Raw genomic sequence first — 15,958 nt, forward strand, 5'->3', positions numbered from 1 at the left:
ACAGAAAAGATTTCAATGTTTTCTTTATTTATGGCAGGGGTGAGGAACCTTTTTTGAGTTGGGGGTAACTGACTAACAGAAAAATCAGTTCGGGACCACAGAAGTGAAGCAAAAAATCTCCTCTCAAAACTCCCAACCCTCACTGATATGGCACCCCCTTCTTCCTTCCCTCCCCCCCAACAGAGACATCTCACTCTTCTGGCACTACAGCCCCCACAGGGTGAGGTGAAGGGACAAGGATGACTGAGGTTAAGGGCTTCCCATAGATCAGATTTACTTTTCTGGGGTTCCAGAGTTAGTGGATTTTGTGGACTCCCTTAGGCTCAAGGGTGGGAACAAAAATGAGAGTTTTAATGTGCGGGACAGGGCTACCAGCAAGTGGGAGAGGGATGCAAGATCTGGGTGGTAGGTGGCATGCAGGATTGGGTGAGGAGGGCAGGGTCTTGACAGAAGTTTAGCAGCAGGAGAAAGTGTGCGGTGGGGGTACGAGAGGAAGTTTGGGAATGGGAAGGGGGTGGGGGAGTAACATAGGAAAGGTGAAAGGCTGAGAATGCATTCAGATAGCTAGTTGGGGAGGGAGGCAAAGAAGTGGGGAGTAAAAGAAAGGGCAGCTTCTGAAAAGTAAAATTGCACCCCCACCTCACATCTTCCCTCTGCTCCAGCCTTGCTCAGCTCCATGATATCCCTCCCCCCAGCCTGATCCCCTGTATTGCCCCATGCCCCTCAGTTCAACCCCTGTCCCCGCATGCTCCTTCATGCCCACTCCTGAGCCCCCAAAGAGTTCAGTTAAAATCATGTCAACAGCATGGAAGCACGTTTTCTAGAATAATGGCCGAAGCATGAAGCGGCATATGTGCGTGTGTTTAGCTTATCCGGCAGAAAATACTTTGCAATGTTAACTACAAAAGTGCTGTGTGAAAGCCTATTCTCACTTTCTGGTGACACTAAGAAGCAGCCAGAAGTATTGCCCATGGATTTGTAGGCTCTAAAGTTTCATATGCTTTTGAGTGCAGTTATGTCCTACAGACAACCACCTAACCTCAGGATGATTCTTACCAACAACCATAGGACATACCACACTAATGCCAACCCTGGAACTTTTCCTTGCAACAAACCCCGTTGCCAGCTTTGTCCACATATTTACTCTGCTGACACCATTACTGGACCTAACCAATTCAGTTATAAAATCAAGAACACATATTCCTGCTCACCCAGAAATATAATTTATATCATCATGTGCCGACAATGTCCATCTGCTATGTACATTGGACAAACGTCTCAGACACTTCGCCAAAGAATCAATGCACACAAAATGGATATCAGATAGTATCACAAAGAAAAAACAGTTTCTTGTCATTTCAACCAGAAAGGGCATTGTCTCAATTACTTGATTACCTGCATACTGCTTAAAGGCATTTTCACACCAGACTTGAAAGAGAAGCCTCTGAACTGACATTCATGCTTAAATTTGACACTTTACACAGGGGTCTTAACAAAGACGCTAATTACCTTACCCATTAAAAAGATAGCTTCCCCAATTATCACCTCTAATATCATTAGCTCACAGACATTTACCTCTCCCCACCCCCCACATTCCCTCCTCTGTTCTGAAATTTGATTTGTCCTTTTATATATGTTCACTTTTTTTGATTGTATCCCTTTGGTATATATGGTCATGCCTATTTTCTTCCACAATTTGATCTGAGGAAGTGGGTCTGGCCCACGAAAGCTCATCACCTAATAAACCATCTTGTTAGTCTTTAAAGTGCTACATAGTCCTGTTTTTTGTTTCAGCTAGACTAATACGGCTACATCTTTATTACTCTTTGGCATGAGAAGTAATAAATACTGTATATTTTGAGTTTGATTTAAATTACAACATCAATGAAGAAAAACATCTAAACATACTTTACATGTTTCAATTAGTATTCTAACAGTGATTGATTAATTTTCTAATCATAATAGTGAGTTAGCTGCAGAAGCCAACATTTTAAGTTTCTTGTGTTGATCTGGCTGACCGTCAAAATATTTCATTTTAAAAACAAAAATTAAATCATTGAACTATATTGGTTGAAAACAATTTTAACAAAAGCAATGTTATATGTTTGCTGTTGAAGTCCAGAATACTAACATTTTAATTAAATAAAACAATTTAAATGGCTGCCTAGTGAAGTTCTCCTAATATAGAATAGCAAGAAAATTCTCTAAATATTAATAACTGACCTGTTGAACTGAAGATAGTTTATCTACCAATGACTTCATACGTATGGTTTCGATTACCTTTGGTGAATGAAATAACTAAATTGTTTTCTGATAGAGCTGTAAAACTAATCTGAAAATTTTTCAAACTAAAAATCACTGTTTAAAAATGTATGGTGTGTTTCTTCTAAAAATGAAACCTATATCTCTGAGTGGTGAAGAATATGTATTAAAGTTATAATAACCAACAAGGATGCACTTTTATGTAGAAAGACTAATTAAATCAAGTCTTTCTGACTATCAAAGCTATTTGACCAAGACATTCAATAAAGATATTTGCTGTTGATCTCTCCTCGCTGTCTAGGGTGAACTGAGCATTTTTTAAACTAATATATAAGAGCTCTAGGATTCTGAGCAGTGCTAGAAACCACTTGCCAGAAATAGATTAATTTCAAAGTGGAATCTTCTATCTATCATGGGTTTACTTATAAAAGTAATAGTGATCCTGAAAAAAACATGTCCTCTCAAAATAGATTTTCAATCTCCAAGTGTAAGGTATTCAAGATGCTATGGCCAAACACTTACGTTATACAATCTATTTAGAGCCTTCTATTCTAAGCTTTTACTAGAAAGATAAGTTATATCTAGAAAAAAAGCTATTTAGACTAACTGGGAAGTCTCTTCTGAACTGGTGAACCAGAAAATGACATGAACAAAAGCATTTGAATGTGAATATTCCCTATTTTAGGGACATCATCCTCCAATACAGACCCCAAAACTTAACACAATACTTAGGCATTGAGGTTTATAGTTAATTTTAATTAAGGGGAAAACATGTTTAAACACCTAACTCAATTTTCTCATTTAGATTGTCAGAGCAATTCCTTTGCACCATTAAGTAGGAGAAACAGAAGAACAGGGATCCCTAAACAATTTGTGTATATACCCTCACTAATTATATATAGAAATAGGCTCTTCAAAACATCTAAAAACCCCTCTTTTACTGCTTAAATTTTTTCAGCAAGTATATATGCACAGTAAACACCCCCTATTGCATTAGGCACATAACACACACAACTATTACGAATGTACTTTGAATTATAATTATCATCAAGGATAAAGTTTCCCAAAGCATGAATGACTTAGGAATCGAAGTCCCAATGACTTTCAATAAAACTTGGAATCTTGAGTGCTTACATTTTTGTAAATTTTACACAAGGAAAACTGAAGCCAATTAGAGTATAAAACTTTTGCAGTAATCTCCCTGTTTCAAACAATCATAAAGTAGTTGTCGAGTTTAAGGTTTATGAAAACTCCTACATCCATAGTCCGGAGGATCAGAATGTCCCGGCGCACTGTGAGGATGGGCGAGAGACATACACTCAGATGGGTTATGGGGGTAGAAGGTAGAATCTGAAAAGCCAAAAGTGACACTCACCTGGGCTGGGGAGGGGGACCAGGAGTCCAGCATGCCGTGGGGGGGAGGGAAGAGAGTCAGGAAGCCAGGGCAGAGGGAGAGTGGGGGGAGACACCGAAGGGGGAGCCGGCAGCGGAGGGGCCAGAAATGACCTCACCTGATCCTGCAAAATCCCTCCAGGGGATTGCCAGACCAGGGAGATCCAACCGGTAACATGACTAAGTGCTATTTCATGAACAAGTAAAACAGGGAGAATTATGTGAATGAGTTTATGCATGTATTCTGTTGGATAAAAACACCTGAATCATCAATTCAAATTGCAACAGTTTTTCATTTACAAATTATTTTAGCCAAATAAAAAAAACCAATTGTTTATAATGTATAAAGGGCACTTCTTAAAATAACGCTCTTTTATGTCATGAGTTACATTTAAACTTTTCATTTTTAAAGGATTATTGTACACGAGGGGGATTAATTGAACATGTAGTTGGGTTTTCCCCTCAATTTTCTAAAGAAAGTTTTGTAAACACTTGAATAAAAAAGTATCCTGTAAATTTAAGTTTAGCTTTATAGAGAAATTCTGTGAATACTGTATTTAATAAAAAGTTCTTTTAAATATTTTGGCAGAGGTAGATGACAAAAAAATGTTAAAGAGCTTGAATCACTTTAGTGACTTAGCATTTAAAGATCAGTTCATAAACATCTATTTCCGCAATAGCTTTTTTACATTTACAGTTTTAGAATTTTAACATTATACAACAGTCATTAACAATGTAAAATATATTTGTCATTGAAATCTTTGCTTGTATTATTTCAAACTTGAAACAAATCAGACCTTGTTTCTGAACACAAATTGTGATTCTTCATTTTAACAGGGACCTTTTAAAAATGTAGTTCTGTATGCATCTGTCATGGACGGTAATTTGAGGAGATAATCAAGTTTGTTTCCACTCTTCCTAGCCTTATCACGACAGCAATTGGGGAAAGGGTTCTATGCACCTAAAAAAAGCTTTTTCTTGTGTGACAATTTGGTAAGAACTTTGTTACTCTCCAGAGTTTTCTGAGAAAACGGTCTTACATTCTAGAAAAATCTTGGCTTACCATTACTATCAGAGCTGTCCCTCATGGTTAGTGATTCTGATTATTTAAGACAGATCTAGCACTACATTCATTAATTTGTTTTAATATGCAACAAGATTTATAAGTCTACAACAACCTTAAATTCTTTAATCTAATTTAAGGTGTCTATACGCAAATGACAGAAGCTAGCTGGATCATACAATCTGTCACTATACTTGATCTGCTAGCATCAGAACTACATTTTACTGCACTAACACGGTCCTTTCAGGGTAAGGGCACAACACATGTATCCGACTCATACTCATATGAAAACCCAAACCATGAGGAAAACAGTTATAGATGACATACCTATCCATAACTAACCAGAAACAGAAGTTTCATATTTAAGATCAAGGAATTTTGAAGTATGAACAATGAAGTAGCCTAACAAAGCATAAATTAAGTTACTTTGCCCCCTTGTGGCAGCACCCAGTATGATTTTTAAACTTTGGTGCAGGATATATAAGGAGCATATAGACCAGGCATGTCCAAAGTCCGGCCCGCGGGCCAATTGCGGCCCGTGTTCCAATTTAATACGGCCCCCGCTTCCTCCCTCTTGGCTCCCCGGCGCTCTTTTGAACTGGCGTGCCCAGCGCACCGCTTCCGGCCGTGCTGCCGCTGCCGCCCATGGCCTCCGCGGTCCTAGAGCCTGCCCTGTAGGGCACGTCCGCAGCCCCGCTCCCCCACTTGGCTGCGGGTTCGCCCTGCCCCCGGGCCGCCGTGAGGCCGGCGTGCCCTGTGCTCTCCGCCCGCCTCCGACCCTGCGGGCCCTCCGCCTTGGGGCTGAGAGTGCGGGGACGGCCCTCACGCATGTTCACTTCTTCAAATCTGGCCCTCTTTGAAAAAAGTTTGGACACCCCTGATATAGACCAATGTTTCTCAACCTTTTTTTTTTTTTTTTTTTTTTTTTAAAGTACCCCCAGTACCTACAGTTTTCAGACAAATTTTTTCTACCATTGCAACACATTTGTTTAAACAACTTAATCGCAGCCGGATGGGCAATGAAATTTTTGGCTGTAAAAAGTTCAAAAATAATAAAGCGCTGTAAAGCTTAACAAAAATTCAGTTGTTTTCTCCAAATTTCAGTTGTATTGATGTACCCCCCCAAACTTCTCTCAAGTACCCTTAAGGGTACTCGTATCACTGGTTGAGAAGAAACACTGATATAGAGCATTGATCTACTGTATGTGTCATATAACAAATTCTATAAAATCAAAGACCTCTCCTACATAAAAAAATACTATTAAAAACAAATTGATGAGGCAAAGGAGATAGAGCCATTATGCTAAACAAAAAACATTCAATTAATCAAAACATTTAATATCTGCCACATACTGTGATCATAACAGTCATGTGTACAATTTTATGAACTGTGATGCTTTCCTAAGAAATTCTATTTCCCTATAAACACACCATTACTCACTCGTCTATATGGCTGACATTACACCTACTAGAAAAGTTACTTTAAGAAAGGCAATTTCAGATGGTCAGTACAAAATACTTTATATAAGAATTTCTGATGGCCAGGGAAAGGCGCTTGAGAGAAAGCCCAGGAAACTGAAATGCAGAAACAGAACCACTTTTTAGTAACCTAAAAACTAAGGAGAGGCAAGACAATCTACAGTGATACTTCTAATCAGGCATCTGAAAACCTTTAGCAACAAACAATCAGGTTGTCTTAGGAAGATATCTATTCTAGAATCCAACTTGAAGAAATTTCCATAGGGCAGGGATTCTGTGCGCACCTTGATCAGTTATTACTATGCCTTGAAAGGAAAAAGCAAACTAAATGAGGATACTTTTACTGAAATGAGTAGTCCAATATTATGAAAGACTCAGAATTAGGACACCTTAGCAGAAATGCAGTATTGACCCCAGATGAGGTAACTCCATAAGATAGAGAGGAATGTGTACCAACTTCATATCTCGGGGGAGGGGAGTCTAAATAACATTCTTTATTCTAGTGCTACCAATATTAGAGATGTCGACTAGTAGTCAACTAGATGATTAAGTTTAGGCTTATCAGTTATCAATTAATCTTGTTGACTACTCAAATTCTCCCACCCTTGCTGCCTCTTTATCAGAGGGGAGGGGAGCGGATGCTGGTGCAAACTGGCTTAAAAGCTAGTTTCCCTTAGCACTAGCTCCACAATGCTGCCTGCTCCCCTACCCCTGTGCTTGCTGTCTCTTATCAGAGACTTAGAAGAGTTGTGTACCTCATGTAAGGCCTGATTCAAGGCATACTGAAGTCATTCAGTCTTCCCATTGACTCCCACAGCACACTGGATAAATTTCAAAGTGAATCTGCAAGAGGCAGAACAAAGTTAAGCTATGAATAGCAATTGCCAAGTTTGCCCCTCTATATTCACTGGGATCACTGCAAGCTATTAGAGCTAATGAAACATGTCTGAATCTAATTATGTCAGTGCACACACTATAGCTTGCTCCCACTGATGCAAGTATCCTACTACACCAATGTAACCACTTCTACGAGAGGGTTAACGTTTATGTTGGTATAGTTCGGGCAACTCAGTGTCTGTTTAGGGATGTAAGTGATTAGTCGACTATTTGATAAGCATATGCTTATAGCGTAGTGAAGTAGTGACTTGACTAGTCCCCCTGCTCCCTGCCACCTCTATCAGAGAGGCAGCTGGGAGGTGCGGGGGGGAAGAGTTGGTGCTGGGAGGGAGTCAGCTTAAAAGGTTCCCCGCAGCACTGTCTGTGTGTGTGGAGGGGGGTGGGGGTGGGAAGGAGGGAGGCACAGTGAGGAAACGGCATGGGCGGCTCTTATACACTTCAAAGGCAGAGGCACGGCAGTTCAGTCCCCCCTTGCATGGGTTCTCCACTTGTAGGGGAGCCTGGATGGCCCTGTCTTGACCAAAACAACATCTGCTTTACCCAAAGTACTGATCTCTAACAAAGCAAAACCCAGGCATGTCTCAAGTCTGGTGCATGTAGCACGCAGGCAAGGCTGGGGCTTTGAGGCAGGAATGTTTTTGCACAATCATGAATACCCAGCATAGTACAGTGATCACTCCTAAAGAACCAGGAGTAAACTGGTACCGGTACATTTTGCTCCTGATAAGCAAAAGGCAGATACAGCCATAAAATTGTTAACTAAACACATACTTTTACAACATCCAGAGTAGCAGGATGTACCTTAAATAAGGACATAATAGGTATCTTAGACAAAAAGCAATGAATTAGTAAATATAAGAATGACCAAGTCTTGCTTTGCTATAAATATAGGTTTAAGCAAGGCACTCATTGGGAGGTAGTGAACAAGATTGACCCATGGGTCTGGCTTGTTGTAACTAGAAATAAAATACACTACCTATTGGCAGTGCATGGTATCCCAAAGCGTTAGAGTCCAAGGGACAACAAACCTCCTGCCTTGTACTGTCAGGTGGCATACAGATGAAGCATAAGTAAATTAGACAAATACTGTATTATAATAAATTTTATGTTAATTGCTTTTTGCATGGTTTTGTATTGTAGTCATTGCTTTCCAAGTTTATTGTATTTAAGGTTTAAATTGTGTAGAAATTGTTTTTAATTCTTGTAAAATTCAAAGGACTATATCAACTACTTAAAGGCTTGCAATAAATAAGAAAGTGGTTAAGTCTCTCTGGAGCGTCAGATTTCCCTTGGATCTAAAATAAAATCAAACCACACAACACCTTTGGGCCTCTGGCTTTGAAATGTACAAGAGCCGCCCAAGGCTCTTGTACATTTAAAAGGCAGCGGCGCAGTGCGATAGCGACCGCCCCCCTTATTGACTAACTGAAATTTAACATCCCTACTTTAGACACTGCAGGTTAGCTACATGGGCTGTCATCTGGATCTATGAAATTGACAAGAAAGCCAAACTACCACCCCATTGTTGGTATAGGGCAAGATGCTAGGAGCAGAGGCAGAGGATGAGGTAGGCTCCTGGTGGAGAACTGCACTGATCTAAGAGCCCAGGTTCTCAGCCCCCGCACTGCCCCTCAGTTGGTGGAAGAGATCCTAGGGAGGACCCATAATCAACAAAAGGAGGGTAGCATGGACATGAATTACAGCAGTAATTACTGCAGTACTTGTAAATCAACCTCCAGAGCCTACTCGAGTTTGTAGTGTAGCAGCTCAAAAGGGTCCACTCAAATACAGTATATTGGGGAAGTATTCTTACGTTGAGCTCCCAATGGGCTAGCACAAGCACCGAAAACTGAAAGCCCACTAAAGCCCTGCAAATTTGTGGAATTCCTTTTCCTGATTACCTAGATGAGTGAGGAAACCTAGCACCTCTCTATTGTGAGTGCTACTGCCCAGCTGACCATGCTAACTATACATTCCAGATGTGCACCTGCCTAAAGTAGACAACAGATTGTATTCATGCTCCTTGAGGAAAGAAGCAACGCAGGCAGGCACAAGTCCAAGCAATCATGAAAAAGGGTGACAGCTACAATAAGATTGCTCAGGGAATTCAGGAGAAAGAGTGCAAAAGAGATCAGTCACAGTGCCACATGAAAGCCAAGGAGCTAAGGTGGGAATGCGAGAAGGCTAATGAGGCCATCAATCAATCTGGTGCTGCAACACAGATCTGCCACTTTTACATAGAGCCACATGTGGCAGAGATCCCAGCTGCACAGCACCATGGACACCTTAAAGAGACTAAGTCACTGGTACTTGCTGTCAGAGTGCAGAGCGGGTGAAGGAGGAGTACGATGCAGGACAGATGATGGGGGCCGGGGGGAAATCCAGCTAAACAGTGAACCAGGACCTATTTTTGTTCTAATACAGTCCAGACAATTGAGCATTGGTGAGCCCGACACAGGGGAAGGAGCCTCAGGTAAGTGGCTAGATTAACTGTCAATTGCAGAAATGGCACCCCCAAGTAGCAGGAAACATTTTTTGAGTTTTCCTCAATTTACTGCCTGTGTTACCCTGAGAAGTGAGATAGCTAAAATCACCACAACCTGTGGAAAATAAAGTTTCTACTAGAATCACTTGCAACCAATCCATTTCCTCCTCATTTTCCCAACCTCCAGAGGGCCATATGGCTTATGCTGGACTTGTGCTGTGCACAAGTAATCCCAAGCAGAAGTGACACAAGCAAAAGGGTGTTGCTTAAAACTTTTGGGTAGCAAGGGGAGTGAGTTTAGCATCTTAAGTTACAATTCTCAGCATAATTACTACAGAAAGTGTATCTCTACATTTTATTATGAAATGTTGCCACTGCAGCCTTCAGGGTCTCCCCTTCCACATCCACAGAATGCCTGAGTCAGATAAGAAGGAGAAAGAAGAGAACTTGGGATAATATATTCAGAGCGATCCTACAAGATAGTTTTGCATAGGATCATGAGAACAGGGACTGGAGGATGGACAGTGAGGACAGCCCGAAGGAGAGAGCAGAAGATAAAGACGCAGGAGTCCCAGCAGGAAAAGGAGAGGGAGATGCACCAGGGCATAATGGGGCTACTCAGACACATATGCTGCAGATTTTGGTAGATCTGCAGATTCAAAAATTCCAGGCTCACCTCTCTTCATCCCACTGAGAACTCAGTAATCAGGACCTCAACATTCCAAATGGCATCAGGTGTCACTACACTAATCCTATTGCTCCATTCCTGGGGACATAAAAACCAACAACAATTTCCCAAATATTGACCTGTGAAAGTCACAGCTAGCAAATATTTAGGTGAAATGGTTGGTTTGTAAATATTCCTATGGGCTCTGTGACCATAGGATGTTCTTTCCCTTCAAAAGTTCTATTTGTTAAGTTATAAATGTATTTGATTTTTGCACTTGTTACAGAACTTCCATTACTGTACATAATCAATTTTATTAATTCACAACATATGCAGCTCAGCAGCTCTGAAAGCAACCAATTAACTGTTCTTGCACCATGTCACACAGCCCATAGGAATATTTACATACAAAATTATTACATGTTCTGAAAATGTTATACTGCTACATATATGTCAATCAGCACATTCACACCAAACCACAAAAGAGCAGGACCAGGTAGGGGACACTACTGTGCCTAATAAGGATTAGGGAGGTTAACATGTAAGCATGTACAGTTAACCTTCATGTCTGGGCCCATCAGTTAGCCTTCACAATTACATGCATCCCACCCTGCTCCCTCTGCACTGGGGAAGCAGGGTGGCAGGCAGGAGCCGGTAAATGTGGGAAGCCATTTTTCAGGTAGTTAAATGTTTACAAAAAATGTATTTTAATAACCCTTTACATCCCTAATAGGGATAACTGGTTAACATGACTCTTACCGGCTTGCTTGCCAAAGTAACCGGTTAACTGGCTGGGGGGCTTGGTTCACATGCCACATTAAATGAGTTTCTTAATGTCAATACTCCCTCACAATCTGACATTTTTTACTATAAAAATTGTACTTTCAGTAGAAAAAAAGTTTTAGGACTCCACCTCTTACTGCATGAATTAGGATTATAAATTCCAGATGTTTTTTTAATGGCTACTGGTTCCTGTATTGGCAAAATCAAAACCTATTCCTCATCCATCTACACAACACTTATAATACAGTGCTATATGCATGTTACCAGCTTTGGTTTTCCTTAGTCTTGAAAAAGAATATGTATACTAGGGTTGTGAATGACTAGTCGACTATCCAATAAGCAAATGAATATAGGATAATCGACTAGTTGCTTCTCCTATTAGAAAGGGGCAGCAAGGGGGGAGTAAAGCAGGTGCTTCAAAGCGGCAGTGGCACGTGGAGCCGGGGCCAGACCCTGGGCTCCACGTGGCACTGCCACTTTGAAATGCCATGTGCAGCCCAGGGCCAGCAAGGGAATGTTCAAGTCCCCGCTGGCCCTGTGCTTCCCGTAGTGCTTTCGCCTTTGAAAGGCAGAGGAGCCCTTATCAACTAATTGAATAGTCAATGCAAACTGCATTGACTATTCAATTAGCCAATTAATAGAAATTTTACATCCCTAATGTATACCACGTCTATTTTTTCTCTGATACATGCACAACTTATCAGTGGCAGTGGCACATTAACAAGATACTAAATCCTAAAAGATACAGGAAAAATTAAAAAACTATAGTGTTTTAAAGCAAATACAACCTTAAAATGTAAATGCTTAAATTCCAAAGTGAGAACTTAATATTGTTATCAATTTCTAAAAATGTAGCATCTCATCTTTAATGAACTGTAATTGTCTGGAATCTGAGAAACACACTACTGGTCTACTGCCATGACAACCAGTAGCTGTCTTTTTAAATACATACATACATACATAGTGCATATATAGCGGCCTTTAACGCTGAATATTATAAAAAGATGATTTTATAAAAGCTAAAGAACAAAGATTTACTCAAGTTTTAAAAACAGCAAAAACAGCTGATTTAAAAACTAAACAAATCCCCTGCAGTGTTTAAGGCAGACATTACAATAGACCCCAACAGTGAAATGAACTATGAACAATAAAGAATGCAACTTACTCATTACATTTCTTCCATCCAGGATGATACTCACACATTTAGTGAAACAGCTAATTTATATTTTTTCTTATTAATAATGCATGGTTTATTAAAAGTGTAACAAGCAAAGAGGTCTGTTTACAACAGAAGACCCTGGTCCTGTAAACATTTACTCAGTCACTTAAATTTACTCATGTAAATCTGTGAACTCAGTCTCCTCAACTTCAAGGAGACTACTGAAAGTAGTGAAATTAAGCATGTGAGGTTTAGTCTATGCAAGGAATTTATGGTGGCAAAATATATGTGCATAGCTCAGGGATATGGAAAATCCACACCAGAGCAACACAGTTATACCAACCTAACTTCCGGTGTTTACAGTGCCATTTACTGGAGGGCTTTTCCCATGGACAAAGCCACCACTTCTCCAGGAGGTGGAGTAATTCCTAGCTACTGTAGTGGCTACTACTTCAGAACTATTTGGACACCAAGGTCCATCTGCACAGGCAGCAAATTTCATTGAAGTGCCACAGCAGGGCTACTGATGCATTTTAAGTTTAATTAAGCCCTGGATATTTGAAGAGTCTTTGCCTAGTATATTAAGAAACTAATTATTTTAAATTATAGATTTCTTTATAACTAAATCCTCATGCTAGGGACCCTGGCCTCCAACCTGAAAACACCTCAGTACAGGTCTTTGCTCATCTGAGGAAGTGGGTTTTGCCCACAAAAGCTCATGGGGGGAGTGAGACACACAGAGAGAAACAAAACTTATAGTCTAGGACTACTCGTTTTTTTAAGTTACAGACTAACGCTGCCACCTCTCTGAGACTTTACGCACAGGAGTAGGTATCAAAAAACCAAGTTCGGAACCCACCTGAATGTATTTGTTTTGGTTTCACAATTATTCTGCTTACGGTGAATCAGGCTAACACACAACCCATCACTGATGACGACCAAGAATTGCCATTTGCTTCCTCCACGTGGAGGTGCAGCCAGAGCACCGCATCTTCCACCGCGTTCTCCGTACAGTCGGGGGAGGGGCGCCTGGATCGCGCAGGTCGAACAGCGCGTGGCCAAGGCACCAGGCACGCGCCACAAACGCTCCACCCACCCGCCCGCCGCCGACTTGGCTCCCAACCGGCTCAGCTGCCCCGGACGGTTAAGCTCCGCCAGCCGCTGCTCCTGACCAACGGCCACCAACCGCCCCGTGCCCGGCTGCCCGTCACCCCGCGCGCCCCGCACACGCGGTCGGGCAGGCAGGGGGCACGCCAGGGCTCGGGCAGCGTCTGCTCCGGCTCGCTGTGCCCTAGCGGGGCGAGGTCCCAGGACGGGCCGCTGCAACCACCAAGGGGGCCGACAAGCTCTCCCAGGGCACCCTCCGCCACGCCCGGCTCCGAGCCCAGCCCGCTGCCGCCCCCCCCCCTCCCGGGAGGGGAAAGGCCACACAGGGAGCGGCCCGCCCCGGCGGCTCACCCGGCACAGGCTGTCCTGGAAGACTCGCGGGTCCAGGTTGCAGGCGATGGTGGCGGTGGGCAGGTCCCGCAGCCCCACCGCCTCCATCTCGCAGTCGATGAAGCTCCAGTCGGACTCGTCGTCGTCCGCCGCCGGCAGCAGCAGCGTTGCTGCCGCCGCCTCCTCCTCTTCCTCCTCCTCCTCTCGGGGCTGCGGCTCCCGTGGCTGCCCCTCGCTGCCTGCCAGGCCCCTCCCACTCGCCGCGCCGGGCAAGCTGCTGCTAGTGCTAGTGCTGGCGCCCTCACTCTCCATGGGCCAGACACGGCGGCCCCGGCGTTTAACTCCTTCCCCGCCGCAAATGAGGCGCCGCGGCCTCCCCCTCAACAGGTGACCCGGCCGCCCGCCCGAGTCCCGGTCGCCATCTTGGGTGAGGGCAGCGGCTCGCGCTCCCTCAGCCCAGCAGCGGGGCCCTCAGCGCCTTGGGGCCGGCGCACTTGGACGCGCGGGTTGCCTCGTCGCGCTTCGTTCTGATTGGCTGCGGGCAAGCGGGGCGCGAGGCTGGGGTGAACGGCCGGCCCGGGGCTGCCTGGCTCTGCAAGGGGGTTTTGGCTTCCTGTGAAAGTCGGGGTGGTCAGAGAGGGGAAAGTTGGCAGAAGGTAAAGCCAGAGCTTGTTACTGCTTTGTGCACATTTATCTTCTCAGCACTGCAAAAGCCAGGGCTCCGCCCCTGTAATTAATTAGGCAGCGAGTTTTGTACAACCACGAGGAAGTACTTGTCCCATACACTGAACCAGGAAGCTGGGGAACTCATTGCGGCGTGGATGCTGGTTGAGAGGGAAAAGTACAACCAGATTAAAAAAAAAACAAAAACTTTGGATCAGTTTATGGAAAATAAGTTCAACTCTGTCTATTAACCAAGACAGTCCAGGCCATGTTTGAGGCAATGGAAGACCTCTCCCCTACAAGAAACAGGCAGCATGATGGGAATGGATCATACCATAATGGCTCTTTTATGTACACTTCCAATGGAGCTCTGCTGTGCACAACTGTTACAGGAAAGTGGGTTATCTGAACCATGGCTTGAAGCAGTATGGCATCTCTTTTGCTCTTATATATACACACTGTATTGCCTTGTCATTAAAGTACATTGCTCCTTCTTATAGGGAAACCTATGAGGTGGGGGGGGGAGGCATTAGATACACCAAATTAAGGATAAGTGTTCAAGGTGCCAGGTGATTTGTGATCAGGTGCACATGATTTCTTACCCACATTGGCTGCATCTAGACGGGCAAGTTTTTCCGCAAAAGCAGCCACTTTTGCAGAAAAACTTGCCAGCTGTCTGTCTACACTGGCAGCTTGATTTTGCGCAAAAGCACTGATGTTCTACTGTCCGAAATCAGTGCTTCTTGCGCAAATACTTTGACGTTCCAATTTGGGCAAAAGCCCTTTTCTGGAAATGTTTTTGTGCAAGAGGGCCAGTGTAGACAGCTAAAAACTGTTTTGTGCAAAAAAGCCCCGATGGTGAAAATGGCGATCGGGGCTTTCTTGCACAAAACCGCATCTAGATTGGCACAGACGCTTTTCCACAAAAAGTGCTTTTGCGGAAAAGCGTCCGTGCCAATCTAGACACTCTTTTCCGCAAATGCTTTTAACGGAAAAACTTTTCCATTAAAAGCATTTGCGGAAAATCATGCCAGTCTAGACGTAGCCATTAAGTTTAGATTATTTTATGTTCTTCAAGATATGCTTGCAGAACACAGAGTCAAAAATTCTGAAATCAAGGCATGCAACAACATTCATTAGGTGGACATTTGCACCTTCTATTCTGGTCGAATTATGCAACTAACCTTATTCATGTACTTACATTCTCTTTGTGGTACCTTATTTCTGGGGGAAACTGTCTTTGCCTGCCGTATGTTTAATGATATTTTGGATTTAAATAGCTGTTATAAGGGGGGGTGTAAAGATGATTTAAAGACAACCTTATGTTCTTTCCTTCCAATCTCAGCTGTACCAAGTGAATCAATGTAGCAGCTGAGGATCTGCATCCCTATCTTTGCATCTCATTCTTTCCTTTTCCTTCCTTACAAAGTCCCAAGCATATAAACACCACCATCCCTACAATGAAGCCAAACTAGAACACTATTTGTGCTCTCATTTCACCCCCTCATCATCTGGACTCTGCTTGGAATGTATTGATCACAATAACTTTAAAAAAAAATCTCAACTATGTGTTACATATCTCTCTCCAAATACATGCAGGTTTCTGGGTGTACACATACAGCTGATGGTTTAAGACATTCTTGTTCAAGAGATATAAGCAGCTCCTTATAG

The 15,958-nt window shown here is 42.8% G+C and overlaps 2 protein-coding genes across 2 annotated transcripts in view; both read right to left on the bottom strand.

The window, feature by feature from the left end:
• KCNE1 (potassium voltage-gated channel subfamily E regulatory subunit 1) overlaps positions 1-13,665 on the bottom strand; it is a 143,112-nt gene extending 129,447 nt beyond the window's left edge. The window contains exon 1 of the mRNA XM_075911422.1: positions 13,646-13,665. The gene's annotated coding sequence lies outside the window, so the exon portion shown is untranslated. The remainder of the gene's footprint in view (positions 1-13,645) is intronic.
• Positions 1-14,176, bottom strand: part of RCAN1 (regulator of calcineurin 1) — a 69,158-nt gene extending 54,982 nt beyond the window's left edge. The window contains exon 1 of the mRNA XM_075911378.1: positions 13,646-14,176. Within this exon, the coding sequence (XP_075767493.1) occupies positions 13,646-13,936 (291 nt within the window). The 5' untranslated portion in view covers positions 13,937-14,176. The remainder of the gene's footprint in view (positions 1-13,645) is intronic.
• Between the last annotated feature and the right edge of the window lie 1,782 nt (positions 14,177-15,958).

This window comes from Pelodiscus sinensis, chromosome 1 (assembly GCF_049634645.1).
Source record: "Pelodiscus sinensis isolate JC-2024 chromosome 1, ASM4963464v1, whole genome shotgun sequence".
NCBI classification, from domain to species: domain Eukaryota; kingdom Metazoa; phylum Chordata; order Testudines; family Trionychidae; genus Pelodiscus; species Pelodiscus sinensis.